Raw genomic sequence first — 16,857 nt, forward strand, 5'->3', positions numbered from 1 at the left:
TATCAAAAACTTCTCCAAAACTAGGCACCCCGACCAACGAATTTATGATTTCTGGGGAAATTTTTCGCCAAGTTTTTCACTGTGGAAAAAACAGATCGAGCAGATAGTACTACTATCTGCTGTGGCGTAGCACGTGAAACTTTCCCTTTAGATTAACCAGCACGTCAGTACAATTATTGTTACTATATTGCGCAAGGAATTGAAAAAAATCAACAACCCCTGAAGTCGTGGAAACATGCAATAGTAACAAGCTATGAAATTACGAAAACCAAGCCATGCATTAGGGTTTTTATACGGTACATGAGATACATTGATGTTTGAACGGTTAAATTATAATTGTCAAAATTCAACCATGCAAATTCAGTCCTGTACTGCACCAACACATCCCATATGTCCGCGCATTGTGAAGTATTCGCATGCATTAATGCATGGTTCTCACCGTTGAGGAAAAAAAGGACATATCCAGCAGTGGAAATGAATTGTGGGGACTTGAATATTATTGTTTTTTCCTGAAACAATAATATTGTTTCTTACTGATTTCAAATTTTCAATACCTCTGTATCTGTAGCCACTTGCATGGATCATATACGGAGCTGCCATGATGCTTCTTCCTGAAAACTGGTCATTTCAGTGAAGCTGCAGTATGATTAAGCAATCAAATTAAGTTTTTCATGTTCTTGGAATTTCATTTGTGCACGCGCGTTATTTTAGACAATCAAATAAATTAATGTTCATATTGGAAAACATTTTATGGCGTTTATGCTCTAGTTTAAGAAATAATCCTATATGCAACAACAGCTTTTCCAACTCTTCTGTCTTATATATTCCCACTTTCTCATGTGAGGTGAATCCTACATAAGTCTTACATGGTTGGTTTCTAATCTTGTAGGGCACACATCACGTAATGCGGGAGGTTTGAAAAATTCTTAATTTGTGGTTTGTCCTTCTACTTTCGCAGTCATACTTGAACGCACGTGAAATATTAACTTTGTGATACATACACTAAACTATTTAGACTCATCAAAGTAAAAACGAAATTTGACCAAAAGGCAATGATGTTCTATATGACACATGTTATTCAATTAGCGTGACTCTTAGCTAGCTCACATATTTAAACAACAATCGAGCACATTAACAAAACTCGTTTAGGTATTTCATCTAAACAAACAAGAAACATCATTTGAAAAATTAGTAAAAGGCCAACGATCGAGAAAGAACTTACGGGTTTGTAGATGCTGCTTTTTCTAACAGCTAGGCCACCCAAGTGGGTAGCTCTCTTCTTGGTCCTTGGACACAAGATCATGGGTGGGTCGACCACTCACGGCCAAGCAAGCTAGCTAATATTATGTATATTATAATTAAATAAGGGACCTTACAGAGGTTTATAAGTAAGTTGGGCTATTCTCTATATTTTATGGTGGAACCGTCTTTTTCTTCATGATATCAGAGCATGTTGTCCTACGTATGGAGCCCCAACGGCCACACGTGCTCCACCTCACTCCGTTGTGTTGTCCACGTGTTAAACTTGAAAAATTTGCCACGCTAAGGGACGTGTTGAGAATGAATCTCATATTGATGAGAAAATAGACCTTGTATGGGCTTATTTATTACTAGCTAGAATACAAAGATTTCCACTGCAGTCTGCAGTACTACTGCAAACCAGGAAATTAACAAGTTCAGTACTACATAATAATATGTATGTATATATATACCTGAATATACATATAATACGCAAACTATAACTTTCCTAAAAAATCCAAGCCCTCTGAGCCCTTTCGTTTGTCTCTTAATTTGTGTATTGCGAGTTTGCAACGGAAAAAATGGAAGCAGAATATGAGTACAAGAAAGGGTTATGGACAAAGGAGGAAGATGAGATTCTGCTAGACTACATAAGGGTACATAGAAGTGGCCGCTGGAACCGCATTCCTAAGGTTACCGGTAGGGCCCTCTGTATATATATGCATATGCTGCGAAAGTGTAGTGGTAACTTAAATTTGTATACAATATTATATTGTATATGTATAATGTTCATGAAGAAAGAAAGAACATATGTAGAAGTTGAGAGCTTAATTGTGAGTAATAATGATGATACTGTATCTGTGTAGGCCTGAAGAGGAATGGAAAGAGCTGCAGATTGAGGTGGCTCAACCATCTCAGCCCAGATGTGAAACGCGGCTATTTTTCTGAGCAGGAAGAAGACCTCATTATCAGACTTCATAATCTCCTTGGAAACAGGTTTCAAAGATATATATTTCTTCTATCTCCCTACTTTATTTAGCTTCATTTCTCCTTTTTTTCTCCCTTTGTGTTTTGGAGTATTCGTAAGACCTATTTATAAGTTAGGGTAAATTATACTTTCATACCTCAGGTTTGTGGTCTATTTCAATTTCTTACAATATCTTTAAAATATTTCAATTTCATACCTTAAAGTACTATTTTATTTCAAAATAATACATCCGTTACATTTTCCATCCATTGATCCGTTAAGTGCTGACGTAGCTGCCAACGTGGCACACCACGTGGCAAAAATAATAATTTTTTAATTAAAAAAAAAACCACCTGAATCTTAAAAAAGAAAAACTAAAACCTAGCTCCCCGCAACCCCCCCTGACCCACCTCCCTCTCCTCCACCCTTTTCACCTCCTTTCCCATCAAGAAACCCAGCAAACCCCCACCTTCCCCGAGCCCTTTCTCTTCTTCACCCCCATCCTCCCTTCTCTCATTTGTAACCCCACCCACCCTTAGCAAACCTAACTCCATCCAGACCATCACTAACCAAGCACCAAAAAAATTCAAATTTTGAAGGACAAAATTAAATGCATACCTCGTTGTCGAAGCCGACCGACTTGCCGTTGAGCAGGGCATGGATGGGGGAAGGAGAAGAGGGTGGGTGTTGCAGATGAGAGGAGGGTGGGGGTCAGGTTCTGGGCGAGGTAGGTCGCCTGGGTCGAGATCTGGGTTCTGGGCGAGGTTGGACGCAGGGAGTTAGGTCCCCGCGGGGAGGGAGGGTTGGGGGGGAAGCAGGGTGAGGTCTCTGGGGGAGGGGGAAGCAGGGTGAGGTCGCCGGGTGAGGGGGGGTGAAGTAGGGTGAGGTGGCGGGGGGGAGACATCGAGGTGGGTCGCACCGTGGGGGGTGCGGGCTGAAGGAGGGTCGGGGTTCTAGCTTGGTGGGTTGCCAAGAGGAAGGGGGAAGACGAGTTGGGCAGGTGTGGGTGGGGAGAAAAGGTTATGGGTTTGTGGGGGGTGGTTGCAGGGAGATGGGATGAGGTCTATTTCAATTTTTTTTTTTTTTTTTCTTTTCAATTTTTGAGAAAATTCAGGTTTTTAAAAAAAAATTAAAATTTTTTTTTATTTGCCACGTGGTAGACATTTGGCAGCCACGTAGCATATATGTGGCAGCCATGTCAGCATTTAACAGATCAATGGATGGAAAATGTAACGGAGGTATTATTTTGAAATAAAATAGTACTTAAAGTATGAAAATGAAATGTTTTAAAGATGTTGTAAGGAATTGAAATAGACCTCAAACATGAGGTATAAAAGTGTAATTTACCCTATAAGTTAACTCTGTGATGGATAAAACACAACACGAGGTGTTGTGTTACTTGTGTAGATCCCATGATAGAAGGTAGCGTGAGTCTAGTGTCTTAGTACTGCTAGTGGTACTTTGAGATCAAACTGTCATGTTATTGCGAATTAGTTTTATGGTGGAAACCTTAACTTTCTTCATAGTATTAAAGCAAGTTGTCTCACGTGTGAAGCCCAACGGCCACACGTACTCCACGTCACCTGATATGTGTTACCCACGTGCTAGCTAGACTTGAAAATTTGCTACATGTGAGGAGTTGTGTTGAGAGTATCAATCCCACATCGGGGAAATGAGTGACATTGCATGTGCCTATAAGTAACTTTCTCCATATCACCAATTGATTTTATAGTAGAACCTTAACTTTCTTTATAATGTGGGGAATAAGATAAAACTGAAATCTTCCGTAATCTCTACTAATTAATAAAACACTCATTGTCAATCAAAACTCTATGAAATTACCAATTAATCCTCTAATTAAAATAGAACATGAATAAGAAATATAAGACAGAAATGTAATTTCACATAACCAAATTTTGTTGTTTTTTTTTTCAAAGCCTCACATACATGTAATCCTAACATATCTCCAATTAAAAAAAAATAAAAAATAAAAAACTTCCCACTCTTACATTCTCTATCACTCTCTTCCTCTCTCATTCTATTTCAAAAACAAAAATAAAAACTTTTCTCACACACTTTGTGTGTGCCCATATGCTAGTTATATTTATTTCTTTCTTTCGTCGAACGATGTTGATAAGGAATCACTGGTTTAACTACTTAATTTGTGTAAAGGTGGTCTTTGATTGCGGGGCGTTTACCAGGAAGAACTGACAACCAAATCAAGAACTACTGGAATGCTCATTTGAGCAAAAAGCTTGGCGACATAAAGAAGCAGCATACACCTGGAAAACTTGTTGTTTCTACGTCTAAAGCTCACTCTTCTGCTACTCAAGAACTGGCAGGAGACAAACTAGTACACCAACACAAACTGCTCAAAGCGCGGTACTCGGACTCAACTTCCGGTATGAAAAGTAATAATCAAACCGCAAATTTGGATTCTAATGAAGAAGAAGAGATAGAATGGATGGCCAAGCATTGTACCGAGTTGCTTTCTTGTTCTAATTATGATAATTTGATTAGCTGGGGCATGGACGATATTCTGCAAGGATACCCTCTTGACTATTGTAATTATAATTAATCAAAATTCGAACTGGTTCTGGTTGATCAAAAGTTTGAGTTGACAAATGATTTGTTATGATCAATAATCTTCACTTATCTGAATTTTGTGCCACGAAAAATAAGATGAAATTTTAGCACTGTAAGCAAGACATAAATTGGACTCTTTCATCCAAATTTAGAAATTTCATACGCATGAACTTTATATATTTAAGGAGGAATGATAAACACACTCGATGAGGGATAGTGTTTTAGTGACAATCAAGCACTCATATGGTCCTTTTCACCCATGTTGGAGGCTTTCCCACCTCATTTCCCCCATTTTTCCCACGGCAACCTACCTAACTATTGACCAAAAAGAAAATGACAAACCCACTCTTTCTAACTTTTTGCTTCTCATATACCTTTGTTTAATTTTGGTATTTTCGTTTCATTTATTTAATATGATGACAAGAATACAAATGAGTGTTTAAGAAATTAAAAATTGTTGGTAAAATAATGTCTTTATATATTTTTATATATAAGCAATACATGGAGGAAACAATTGAACTCAAAAGTCAAAACCTCTTTTATACGACTCATCCCAGGATAGAACCTAATCTAATGAAGTGTCTGCCAAAAAAATGCACTAGTTGCACTTGTGATGATTAAGAAAACTGTCCTTAGAATCTGGAACCGTCCATTACAATATGTTACTTGGTTTGGATTAAGGATTTTTGTTTTTTGGATCAGGGAGCCATTGACTCGAGCTTAAAGGTCCTGCTTGGACTCGTTTTGGGTTGTCCACGTGCCACCGATGTTTTCTTTTAAAATAGTTTCTGGCTGTATTAAAATTTCAAAAATGTTTATTTTTAACATATATTTATACAATTTTTTTAATAAAAATTGGGTCTATATGCGTTGGTGAGTCTTATCTCTATTAAAAAATGATATAAATAAATACTAAATGTAATTTACTCTCAAGATTTTATCTCCATGCATTTACTGCTTGTGTTGCGTTGGGGTTGTTTTGGGCTCTTGCCACCAAATCACCATAATTTCCAACGAAAACGCAAAATGTAGGTTATACGGTTGGTTTACGGCTCTCAAATTTGATTTTTCATTGGTCTTGGCTTCACTTTTGAAATATTTTGTGGTTAAGTTTTTTTTAGGCAAATTATAAAGCTTATTGGTCAAATTATCCAGTGTGGTCTTTTAAGACTTTGGGTTTTGTGCAAAATTTATCAAATGGTCTCTTTTTAGTGAGATTAAATCTTTTGCACTTGAAATGGTGGGTGGCTTCTCTACAGCATCATTTATTGATTGACACATGTTTATGAACTTAACTTTTCTTAATTTTGTTATCATAAATCAATGTGTGTCAAACAATAATTGGGGCCACAAAAATGTCACATCCCTTTTGATTGTAGAAGATATTGATCTCCTTTTTAGTATAGTATTCCTAAAAAACTAGGACAATGTATTGATGCTAGAAAATAATAACTTAAATAAAATAAACTATATTCACACTGATTATGAGTTTACAAATATTATTAAATAATAAGTGAAAAGAGTTATAAACATCACTTATACTTAATAATCATATGCAGCTCAATCTTAAACAAGCAAACAAACAAAAAAAAAAAAATTCAAAAACCCTAATATTTAAGTTTCACTTGAATATATATCATCATTATTCATTATATATAAAAGTGGGAAGAAAATCGCGCCTTTCGCCTTCCCCAAAGCCGAATTACGTGGTCGTGCCATCACGTACACAAAGGGATCCCGCATATTGTTTTCTTGAATTCCTATCTGTGGTAACACTCGGTTCTCTTTGAAGTCATATAGGGCCGTTGTGTAGATTTGTTTGTGACAAGAAGTTTGCATTAATCCTTGTATAATCTCAATGTCATGTTTGTTTACATGGTATGAGCATTGAAGCCAGTGACTCCTACCTCGGTTTTAAACAAGAAAACCGAGATCGCTAACAGCTTCAAAATCGAAACAGTGTCGGCCTATATAGGTAATGGCGTGGCCAATGAAATCTCGGAAGGGAGATCTAATGGATCGGTGAGATTCGAGCTCAGCATGTTGGGTTATTTTAGGCTGCCATCGTATTGGACAAATCCTAACAGCTTTCGGGTGTATTGCAACCGAGTGGAGTTCCGATTTTCTCCGGGTAATTGGACCGGGACATTGACAGCGACGCGTCCCTCGACATCATGCAAGGGTGATCCGATAAATTAAAAGCTTTGTGTTATGTAATAGAGATCACCGTCGATAATTGGTTGCTATTTTGTTAATTTGGTTGGTAATTATGATAGTTTTTCTTTTCATTTATTTAGTTTGGTATCTCACATGCTTATGTTGTATAGAAAAACGAATTAATGCATGAAGTAAAGCCACACAAGCTGAGTTCTACCAAAATAATTCACAGAGTAGTGCTACACTTATCATCTATTTGCATCATCTTTTCAACAGAGGTAGGGTCATCAACACATGTAAGTCTCATCTCTATTAGAAAGATGCTACAAATAGATGGTAAGAATTTCTCATTAACTACTTATAAAATCATAACGGTCAGTTCCTTGTGTGTTTGGTCCTTGCTTTTGGTCTTTTGGTGGAAAGCAAACAAATTCCTAGTTTAGGGAAAGTCTTAAGATAAATATGTAAGATGAAATATTAAACCAGAATACAGCATTGCATAAAGTACATGGTAAAACGGTAAATTTCATCAGCGTTTGAAGCTAAGAAACATTGCTAGTGAAAATATAACTTTTTACATATTGCAATAAACCAGAATACAGCATTGCTATACTTATTTGATATTTCAACATCACACAAGCCATAAACACAATTATTTTGCCAAATGTTGTTCCAAAGAAGATGGACTGAGTTGAAATTTTTCAAGAAACGAAAGGAAGGTTTCTGGACAACGTTCGATGCTCACACAGTCAAATTAGGTGTAATTTTGAAATCAAGATCCCAGAGCTGGAAGCTGCCCTTGACGAAATTGTAATATCCACCTTTCAGACTCAGAGTCTTGTTCACCACCGCTTCTCTCACAAATGGATATGTCAGTAAGTTTCCCAATGAGATGTTCACGGACTCCTGCGTTTAAAACACAAGATGGTTGAACTTGGAAGAATCTTAATCAATCTAATTATGATGTCTGAACTTGGAATAATCTTAATTAATCTAATTAATCCAATTGGTATGCTAATGTGTTGCGTTTCAAAAAAAAATGCTAATTAAAAATGAGTCACCGCTTGTATATAATGTCATGTCTATCTTTCTCATCATGCGACTAGTGTAATAAGAGAGGCAAGTGCATGATTGTATACAATCGGTCATAGAACATACCGTCTCTTTAAGAGGAGCTATGATTTCTAGTTTTTTCTTTAATTTAGGCAATGCAAAGTTACCTTCTCCAAGTTGGTGCACTGCTCCGTGAAACTCAAACCACTGTATGCAGCTTTAATCTTGGTCTTTGCCGGTGAACAGATTTTCACCCAGCTCTCTATGAAGTCACTGAAAATTCAGTATACAAATGGAGGACTGTCATTGCATAAAACAAAATTATTCTAACTACAAATTAACTGGATGAGAAAATACTGGGGTTTCAAAATGGTATTTAAATACAGTAGCAAAACTGTAAAAGCTGTTTGCCTTGTGTACGGACAGTACGCTATTGCTAGATTTCAGAATGTTATTTAAAAGTCGAGTAACCTGAAACCGAAAGTTACAAAGAATTTCAAAGATGAATTGAAAAAAGCAAATAATCTGAAGCTGTCATAACCACTTTAATTATCCTTCTACTTGTAGCTTTATACAACTTTGTGGATGCCTCCAAGAACAATGGTACCACAGTCACTAAAGAATAAAGTCCTTCGTATTCGATCATTTCCGATCGAGTAGGACACGACACAAATCAAATATATTATATAGTAAATAGCAATAACTCCACATGGAAGGAGAAGCCAACAATTTTGGAAGTTCTAAAAGCCAAAATATATTAAAAAAATTAAAAATGTCTATCTGCAAATTAATATCCTTGATTATTCTTCATTCGAGTATCTGTACTTAAATTATCGTATTTAGAAGAGTTATTCAACTTTTGAATCAAATTAAAATCAGAAAGATGCAAAGTGTTGAAGGCTTTAAACCTACTTCTTCTTGATATGATAAGTGAAGGCTTACCTAGCAGTGGACCCATCATCTGGGATAGACATGAGCCCCTTTATACCTCCACAGCAGCTGTGTCCAATCACCAAAATATTCTCCACCTGAAGAAATGCATTTTCTCTTTGTTTAGTACTGGCAATAATTATACTTTAAGCTAGATTAAGAGAAAGAAAGATATTTCAAACGTAAAATACAACAAACTAAAGAGAATATCCTATCTATGAAGGCAATTTACCACTTATGAAATGCATTTTCTCTTTTAATTAAGTTTTCAAATGTAAAATACAACGAACTAAAGAGAATATTCTATCTATAGAGGCAATTTACCACTTATAAAATGCATTTTCTCTTTTAAATAAGTTTTAAACTACATTGCCAACAAAGTAGGTATAGTACTCAAACATAATTAATAATTAATATTCATCCTGCTTCTAAATCTGCAACTTTTGAAGCCTTTTCTTTCTGCCCCCTTTTGTTTTGAAGGGGTAACAACCGTAACATGATAAGGTGTGCAAGGAAAGGAACAAACCCAATGACTAGGTCACCATTATTGATTGAATCACAGAATAATATAAAAAAGGTTGAATATGAAAGTAGTGGTTCCAGACTCCAGTCAGAGTAAAAGCAAAGTTGAATATGGAAAGGAGTGGTCGTTTTACATTCACCTTCAGATGCAATACCGCATATTCAATGGCCGCCCCCATTCCCGAGTACTTTGTCTGCACCACCAACCCATTAGGTCAAATACAATACATAAATAAACCACCAACAAACTAAGCATATGGTTGATGGACCATGTTGCATTTTATACAGTTTTTGAAGCATATTTCATCATTTGATTTGATTCAATCACAAATCATGCGCAATTGTCGTGAAGGTTAAGCGCTGTTAGTTACGCTTAATTGTTCATGTCATGTATGCTTAGTTTTTTATATGTAAAAAGTCGTTTCTATTGGTAAATGAATTGCAGCTTGATAAGTTATCAGAAAAATGGAAGTGTTGAAGTGATAGATTAATAAATAACAAAAAAGGGTTTTGGTAGGCGAACCAGGTCATATGGAGGGACCATGTTAGCGATGTTTCGGACCACAAAGGCCTCCCCTGGTTGGAAATTGAGGATGTGCGAGGGGCAAACTCGGGAGTCTGAGCATGCAAATACCATAAACTGCATTTTCATAATACAACTTAATTAATTAGCTCAATAATGTAACAGATTTATTTATAATAATGTATAAATGCATATTATAATTAAATTGATTGATTATATAACTGATTTAATTTAAAAAATTAGAGCTTAATCATCAGTTCATCGCTGACCTTGGGACTTTGGCCTGTGGCCAGTTTGGCGTACAAATCAACATCTTTCCTGGAAAAGAATAACAAAGTTCAAGTCCTTCGTTCAGGTAATAAAGCACAAGTGTAGTTTGGGAAGTTTGACTTGGATCAGGAAAATGGGGAATTAAGCGAACAGAATATTCGAAGAGCATATTAACTTTGGAGCTTACTCGTATTTCTCCTTCTTGAAATGGGTGAACCCGGTTTTGATCCTCTCGACCGCGTCGGTCGAGTCAGCCGACGCCAGCTCAGCCGTTATCTGCTTGATCTTGGCGGCGGCGACGCCCTCGAGGTCAGCCTTTTCACTGTCAGAAAGCAACGGAAAAACAAGAGTGTCACTCTTAGAGGCCGTCAGATAACACCAAGGTGGGACCCACGGGTGATAGAGGGGATGATCCAAAGCCACTCCGAATGGGGCCCACGTAGCGGCAACAACAAGTGCCTGATTGGCCGAAACAGAAACGCGTCCGAGACGGACGGAAACGAAAAGGGCATAATGACAGAGAAGGACGGCTACGTTCAGGATAATTACAGGAAAGGACATTACAGATCGCGGAACTGGTCGTTTCGTGTTTGTCCGGGCAAGGAAAAAGTACCTTAGGAGCTTGGAAAGTCCGGCAATGGCATCCTCGTACGAGTCCTTCGCCATGTCTTCCTTCTGCAAATTCCCCAAAAAAAAAATCAACCAGTCAGAAACAAAGGCAATTTCAAAACTCTGAAGAGAAAATTTTTGAATTAAAAACCATACGATTCTGAAATTTAAAAAAAATAAAAATAAAAAAGGGTTCATTTCTTCAACGAATCGACGGATTGACATCTCAGAATTTGCATCATTGTGATTGGACGTGCGAGGAATCGAAGAAATTAAGGAGGAGAAGGTGTGTGTACGGACCTGCGGATCCGGCGTTTGGAAAATTCGAGAGATTTGAATTCTGAGCTAACGAGGATTAGAGGAGGAGGAGGGAGGAGGGTCTGTCAGTCACCAGAAGTTGGGCACTACTCACGTAAAGCTATGATGGTTTGGCATTTAAATTTTGATTTATATGGAATCGCAAATAATAATATTATATTTTTGTGGACTAATTGGGTTACGTACGACAAATTGGACAATAGGAAATGGACATGAAAGGAGGGGAGAACGCGTTGTTTTTTTTTTCGTACATGGTAAATTGCCGTGTGGTTGGGTGTACAATAGGTGTCATGGTCGAAAGGATTATAAGAATACAAATGGATATCCACAGTTCCATACATTCATTTTTACTTTCACATACTCTTTGTTAGTTTATGTCTTTGATTTTTCTTCAATTCATTCAATTTAACAGTCAAAATATAAAAAAATATGTGAAAAGTAAAAGGAGATGTATGGGTAACACACCCCACACAAAAAGGGAAAATTAATGCCTCTTTCTTTTAAGTTTTTAGTTTTAGGTTTTTGTTTTTGTATTTTTTTTTTTTTTTGAACATACGATATTATCTACACGAAGGGGAGGTGGTGGGCTTAGCCTCACAATGGACTAGCAATAATGTGGTTCAAATTCGTCTTTAGCAAAAATCGAACCTAAAACTTCTTACTTACAAGTAAAGAGAAGTATCACTAGACCGTAACAATAAATGGCCGATTTTTGTTTGTTAGAAAACAAAATATTGAGAATGACGAAGGGAGATGATGGAAGGGAGGAAGAAGAAATCAAGGATATTATATGACAGTGAAAATTATTTATACGTATGCATTAGGCTTGAATTTTTCTTTCTGTATTTTAGATGAATTTGTATAAATTATTGCTTATCTTGTTTTTGGTTTTTTTAGTTTTCTTTTTGGAGAAAAATATTTTTGATTCAATTATAGTTTTGATCATGAACTAAAAATCCATGAGTAGTAAGCTATGAACTCATCATACTGTAGAGCCATGATTTTTTTGAGTAACTCCTTTAGAATTTCTATCTCTAATCCCATAGTTAAAACCTTTTATTTAAAATAAAAATTCTAATAATGTTACCCAAAATGACTATATTATGACAAATTCATTGACTAATAGTCATATATAAGTGCATGAATCAAAATTACAATAGGGCGAAAATTTAAAATGTTGTAACTTTGTGTGGCATTCTATGTTTATTTCTTTCACATTACTTCTATTATCTTTCTTTCATCATTCATCATTTCTCTCCCATTCATTTTATTTTCTTCTTTTTTATTTTTTTTCCAAAAGGTAAACATTCATTGTATTTTCTTAATCTTATAACACGCCGATTACCATAAATTGTTTATAGATTGAGTTTTTTTTTTTTTTTTTGGGTTAAATTGTTGAATGTTAGGAGGAATAGATGAGGATTCAGCTTACGCCAGAATGCATAAACATTATGATTTTCCACTAGTGTGGTAAAACGCCGTTTGCAACATAGATTAAGCATTGTTTGCACACATTATAGTATTTTTAATGAAATACTAATTACAAGGTTACAAATTTTAAGATGGTAGGCAAACAAGAACTTTGAAAGTAAATTAGATGATTCAACTGAACACAAAAAAATTAGAGACCACTTGGTAACCATTTTATTTTCGCTTTTTTTTTAAATAAAAAAAACTGAAAACTTCTTCTTTTTTTTTTTTTTTTACAAAAGATGTTATTTATAGTATAGGGGTGTGGGAGTGGGCACACTAGGCTAAGACCTCTCAGTTACAAATGAAGATGAATATCACTAGACTGTAGTACTACTTTCTTAAATTTTCAAAATTTGGTATTGAGTTTTTACATTTTGGTGTATTTTCAATTTTTAAAAACTAAAAATAGTTAACAAATAAGACTTTAATTTCTAATGTACAAAAAATAAAAATAAAATAATTATCAAATAATCTCTCAAGTGCTCGGAACCAAAACGAAGAATGTCAAATTAAGACACTATTTGTAAATTCTTTTAGGAAAAATAATGTATAATTATTGTAGTTGTTGGATAAAATTTCAACGATCCGATAGGCTTGTTCAGGAAAATTCTCACCCTTTACTCAAGAGAGTATCTTGATCTAGGTGAAGCGTTGTAGGTGGACACCACGTGATGGGTAGAGGGAACGTGACGACAAGCAATGATGCTTAGAAAATAAAATAAAAACATAAGGCGAGTGAGTGATTAAAAGCAATTATTTAGGAGGCATCCCTATGAACCGTCGAAATTCCAAGTTAAATTGTCGCGTGCGAAACCGACACTGAATTTTTATCAGATATCATCTTCTTCTTCTTCTTCTTCTTTTCATTGTCTTCCTAAAGAAAGACATTTTGGGTTTTGATTAAGAGTCATATTTGGCCACCTCTCCAGAGAGGACGCATTTCTGATGCACCCTTTCGAAAAAGCTGAAGGCCATTTGCCGCCACTTGTTATCGTGACATGTCTTGATGTGTTATCGATTTAATATCAACACGTCTTGATGTGTTATTAGTCTATTTGTGATTTTGATCCTTTTATTTGTTTCGTTGTTCATGGAGTACCGTAATAGGTTAGTGAGAGCAGCAAAATAGTGAAACAAGAGACCTAATTAAGCAGTTTTAGTATAGCATATATGCACCATGCATGCAAATTGCAATGCCAGATTAGTGTAAGAAAGTTATGGAGTTTCGTGAATTAATATATAATTAGTAGTAGCTACTAGATCAGACGGTAACTTCAATTATACCACGTATGTATAATAACTTCAAGCAATACATTGTTCACACGGTAACTTCAAGCAATACATTGTTCACATGCAAGTAGATTTTTTAAGGGGAGGGGATAATCTATTCGAAAAGAGAAACTGGATTAAATCACATAATAAACGCGCTACTAATTATGTATTGAATTCAATACAAATATAATACGTTCATTCTTGACATTTATGTGAGTGGAGCTTGTGAATTGGTATTAGTATACCTTAAAATTGTCCACCCAAATTGTAACATGGAGCATGTTAACAACACATGACCGTACACAAACGTTCCACCGAATCCAAACGGCAAGTCGTTCAGCAAAAAGGAGGGAAACTTTTGGAGTCGCACGGAAAAACATGTGGCACGAGCTTGCGGGGTGTGGTGTCATAAGCTCCTCTTTGGGAGGATGGTGGGTGATCGTGTGGTGTGTTCATCTATTTACAAAGAAGACCCAATTCAGCAAAAAGCTTGAAGTATGAAGACCATTTAACTGTTGAATGATTAAGGGGTGCGAAGCTGAAAGTTTGCATAAGTGCTTGACAGGTATGAAGAATCACTTAAAAAGCTGATTCCTTTTTGTTTGTCTTTCCTTTATAATTAGTGGGCTTTCCGATTCCATGCCTTGGTTGATTTGTTAGGAGGAATAGATGAGGGTTGAACTTACACCAGAGTGCATAAATATTATGATTTTCCACCAGTGCCGTAAAGCGCCATTTGCAACATAGATTAAGCATTGTTTGCACTCATTATAGTATTTTTAATGAAATACTAATTACAATGTTACAAAATTTTAAGATGGTAGGCAAATAAGAACTTTGAAAGTAAATTATGTGACATCCCGTCCCGGGATTATTGGAACGTACGTGTGAAATTACCATTTTATCCCTAGTTTGTTCGTTTACGTTTAGTGTGGTGTTGTGTGGTGTTGTAGGACCACACACACACTCACACACTCTCTCTCTCCCGGGATTCCCTCACTCTTTGTCTCTTCTCTGTCTCTCTCTCTCTCTCCCCGAGTTCTTCATTCTTCTTCTTCTTCCTTCAACATACGGACACACACATAAACTCACTCAAACCATTACCCCTCGAGGAAACTAAGGACACCATTGGACTCGTGAGGTTGAGAGGAGCACGACCATACCATTTTCAGGTGAGAAATCATTAGTTTTCACGTCGTTTCGAGGTAATCCGTTTTGAACACTATTCATGCAAACTTAATCTAGCTTGTTTTTGGACATTTGAAGCTTGTAGATGTCTTAGTGAGGTCCCAAGGAGCTTGGGAGTACTTCGTTGGACGAGTTTGGACGTCGGGATCGTCCTGTTCAAAGTTGGCCGGTTTTTGAAGTTGTGGACAGGTATGATCTAGTAGTTTTTAGGCTTTAAAACTAGTCTATCGTGATTCTACTAGTCCTAAGCTTCATTTTGGCGTTTGAATCATGAAATTTGGTTGAGAAACGAGTGAGAAAACTAAGTTTGAAATTTTCCCAGTTTTCCGGCGCCGGAGTCTCGCCGGAGAAGGTGACGGAATATTCCGTCAAAACTGACGGAATATTCCTGACGCCGTTAACGGAATCTGTCAAAACTGAAGGAATATTCCTGACGCCGTCAGTGTGCATGGCACGTGGCCGCGCGTGGGGGCGCGTAGGGCCGTGCCTTGGCCGGCGCGTGGGGGCGCGTGCGGCGGAGGAAAAATATTCTAAAAATATGGTTGTGATCCTGAGGTTGTGTAGAGCACGTTGGTATATTCAATTGTCCATTTTGAGCAATGTATGAGAAGTTATATTGAGAAGTTGGTTAGGTGCTTTTAAATTAACGTTTTCGTAGCTATTTCGCATATAGGTGATACATATCCCGAGGACGAGCGTGCACACTCAAGGCAGGGGGGCTACGACCCTTCCACTTATCAGTGAGTGGGCTTTTGTTTTCCGTATATACCTATATACATTTAAATTCCCAGAAATAGATTAAAAAGGGTTAATTGATTTATGCCATGCGCTTTATTATTATCTCTTATGTATCATCACATGCATTAGTAGCGGCATACATTTATATATGTGTATTTGGTGTTGTGGATGCACAGGTAAGTGCCAGGTAAGTGGTATTCATGTTTGTATGCAGTAGTAGTTTGAGATGCTTAGAGAGCTCATAATCTGCACCCCCGGTGTTAGTGCTCCCGCCCAGAGTTAGGGGCATAGCCTTCACGTGTATGTTCACCTCCCGCACCGCATGCTCGCCTTGGATCCAAGTTAGGTGCACAGCCTGTCGTACAGACCACATTAGGTGGTTCCGACTCGTAGGTGACCCGCGATTATTCGCACAGTCTTCACGTGATCGTAGCACTATAGCGTATATATATTACACCCAAGCCTGTCGTACAGACCACGTTAGGTGGTTCCGACTCGTGTGCAGATTCAGTTATTGAGTTTGAGATTTGAGCTTTATATGCAGCCGTACAGGTCACGTTAGGTGACTCCCGGCTGCCAGATTATATGTTATTGATGTGAGTTACGCTTGAGCACTTACATTTATTATGAGTTTCTGATGTGGCATATTCTCGAGCATGAATGGCATATTTTGGAGCATGATTGGCATATCTATACATACGTATATATGTTCATTTTCTGGGAAGTATACAGGTTTTACGGCGAGGGGTTAGAATGTATTTTGCTAAAGAGTTTTCAAAGAGCTTTGTTTTTGCCCACTCACGCTTTTGTTTTTGCGCCCCTCCAGGTTCTAGTGGTCTAGCAGGTTCGGTGGGTTTTTCCCAGAGGGCGTCCCGGCATTTCTGACAGACACTCACCATTGTAGGGTCTCCTTCGGGTGTACTTATGTCGCATCTTTTCTTTTGGACTGCTGTAGACTTGCTCTGAAATTGTGTCTCACATACGCTAGCACTTGTTTTAGTATTTTGTATGC

At 37.0% G+C, this 16,857-nt stretch overlaps 2 protein-coding genes and 1 long non-coding RNA gene across 3 annotated transcripts; 1 reads left to right on the plus strand and 2 right to left on the minus strand.

Annotated features, from left to right (window-relative positions):
* Positions 1 to 257: 257 nt before the first annotated feature.
* On the minus strand, positions 258 to 3,217 carry LOC148689859 (uncharacterized). The gene is made up of 2 exons (XR_015957842.1): positions 2,825 to 3,217; positions 258 to 636 (listed from the first exon to the last, which is right to left on the minus strand). It is a non-coding gene; the product is annotated as an uncharacterized LOC148689859 (long non-coding RNA).
* Positions 1,761 to 4,822, plus strand: LOC137731396 (transcription factor WER-like). The gene is made up of 3 exons (XM_068470506.2): positions 1,761 to 1,938; positions 2,106 to 2,235; positions 4,379 to 4,822. The coding sequence occupies exons 1-3, from the start codon at positions 1,821 to 1,823 to the stop codon at positions 4,782 to 4,784; spliced, it is 654 nt and encodes a 217-aa protein (XP_068326607.1). The 5' UTR covers positions 1,761 to 1,820; the 3' UTR covers positions 4,785 to 4,822.
* Positions 4,823 to 7,400: 2,578 nt separating this feature from the next.
* LOC137731028 (carbonic anhydrase 2-like) lies at positions 7,401 to 11,353 on the minus strand. Its single transcript, XM_068470078.2, has 9 exons — positions 11,157 to 11,353; positions 10,861 to 10,922; positions 10,435 to 10,569; positions 10,247 to 10,295; positions 9,978 to 10,094; positions 9,595 to 9,648; positions 8,945 to 9,030; positions 8,170 to 8,275; positions 7,401 to 7,855 (listed from the first exon to the last, which is right to left on the minus strand). The coding sequence occupies exons 2-9, from the start codon at positions 10,911 to 10,913 to the stop codon at positions 7,691 to 7,693; spliced, it is 765 nt and encodes a 254-aa protein (XP_068326179.1). The 5' UTR covers positions 10,914 to 10,922; positions 11,157 to 11,353; the 3' UTR covers positions 7,401 to 7,690.
* Between the last annotated feature and the right edge of the window lie 5,504 nt (positions 11,354 to 16,857).

Source organism: Pyrus communis, chromosome 16 (assembly GCF_041283825.1).
Source record: "Pyrus communis isolate YQ-2024b chromosome 16, ASM4128382v1, whole genome shotgun sequence".
In the NCBI taxonomy this organism is placed as follows: Eukaryota; Viridiplantae; Streptophyta; class Magnoliopsida; order Rosales; family Rosaceae; genus Pyrus; species Pyrus communis.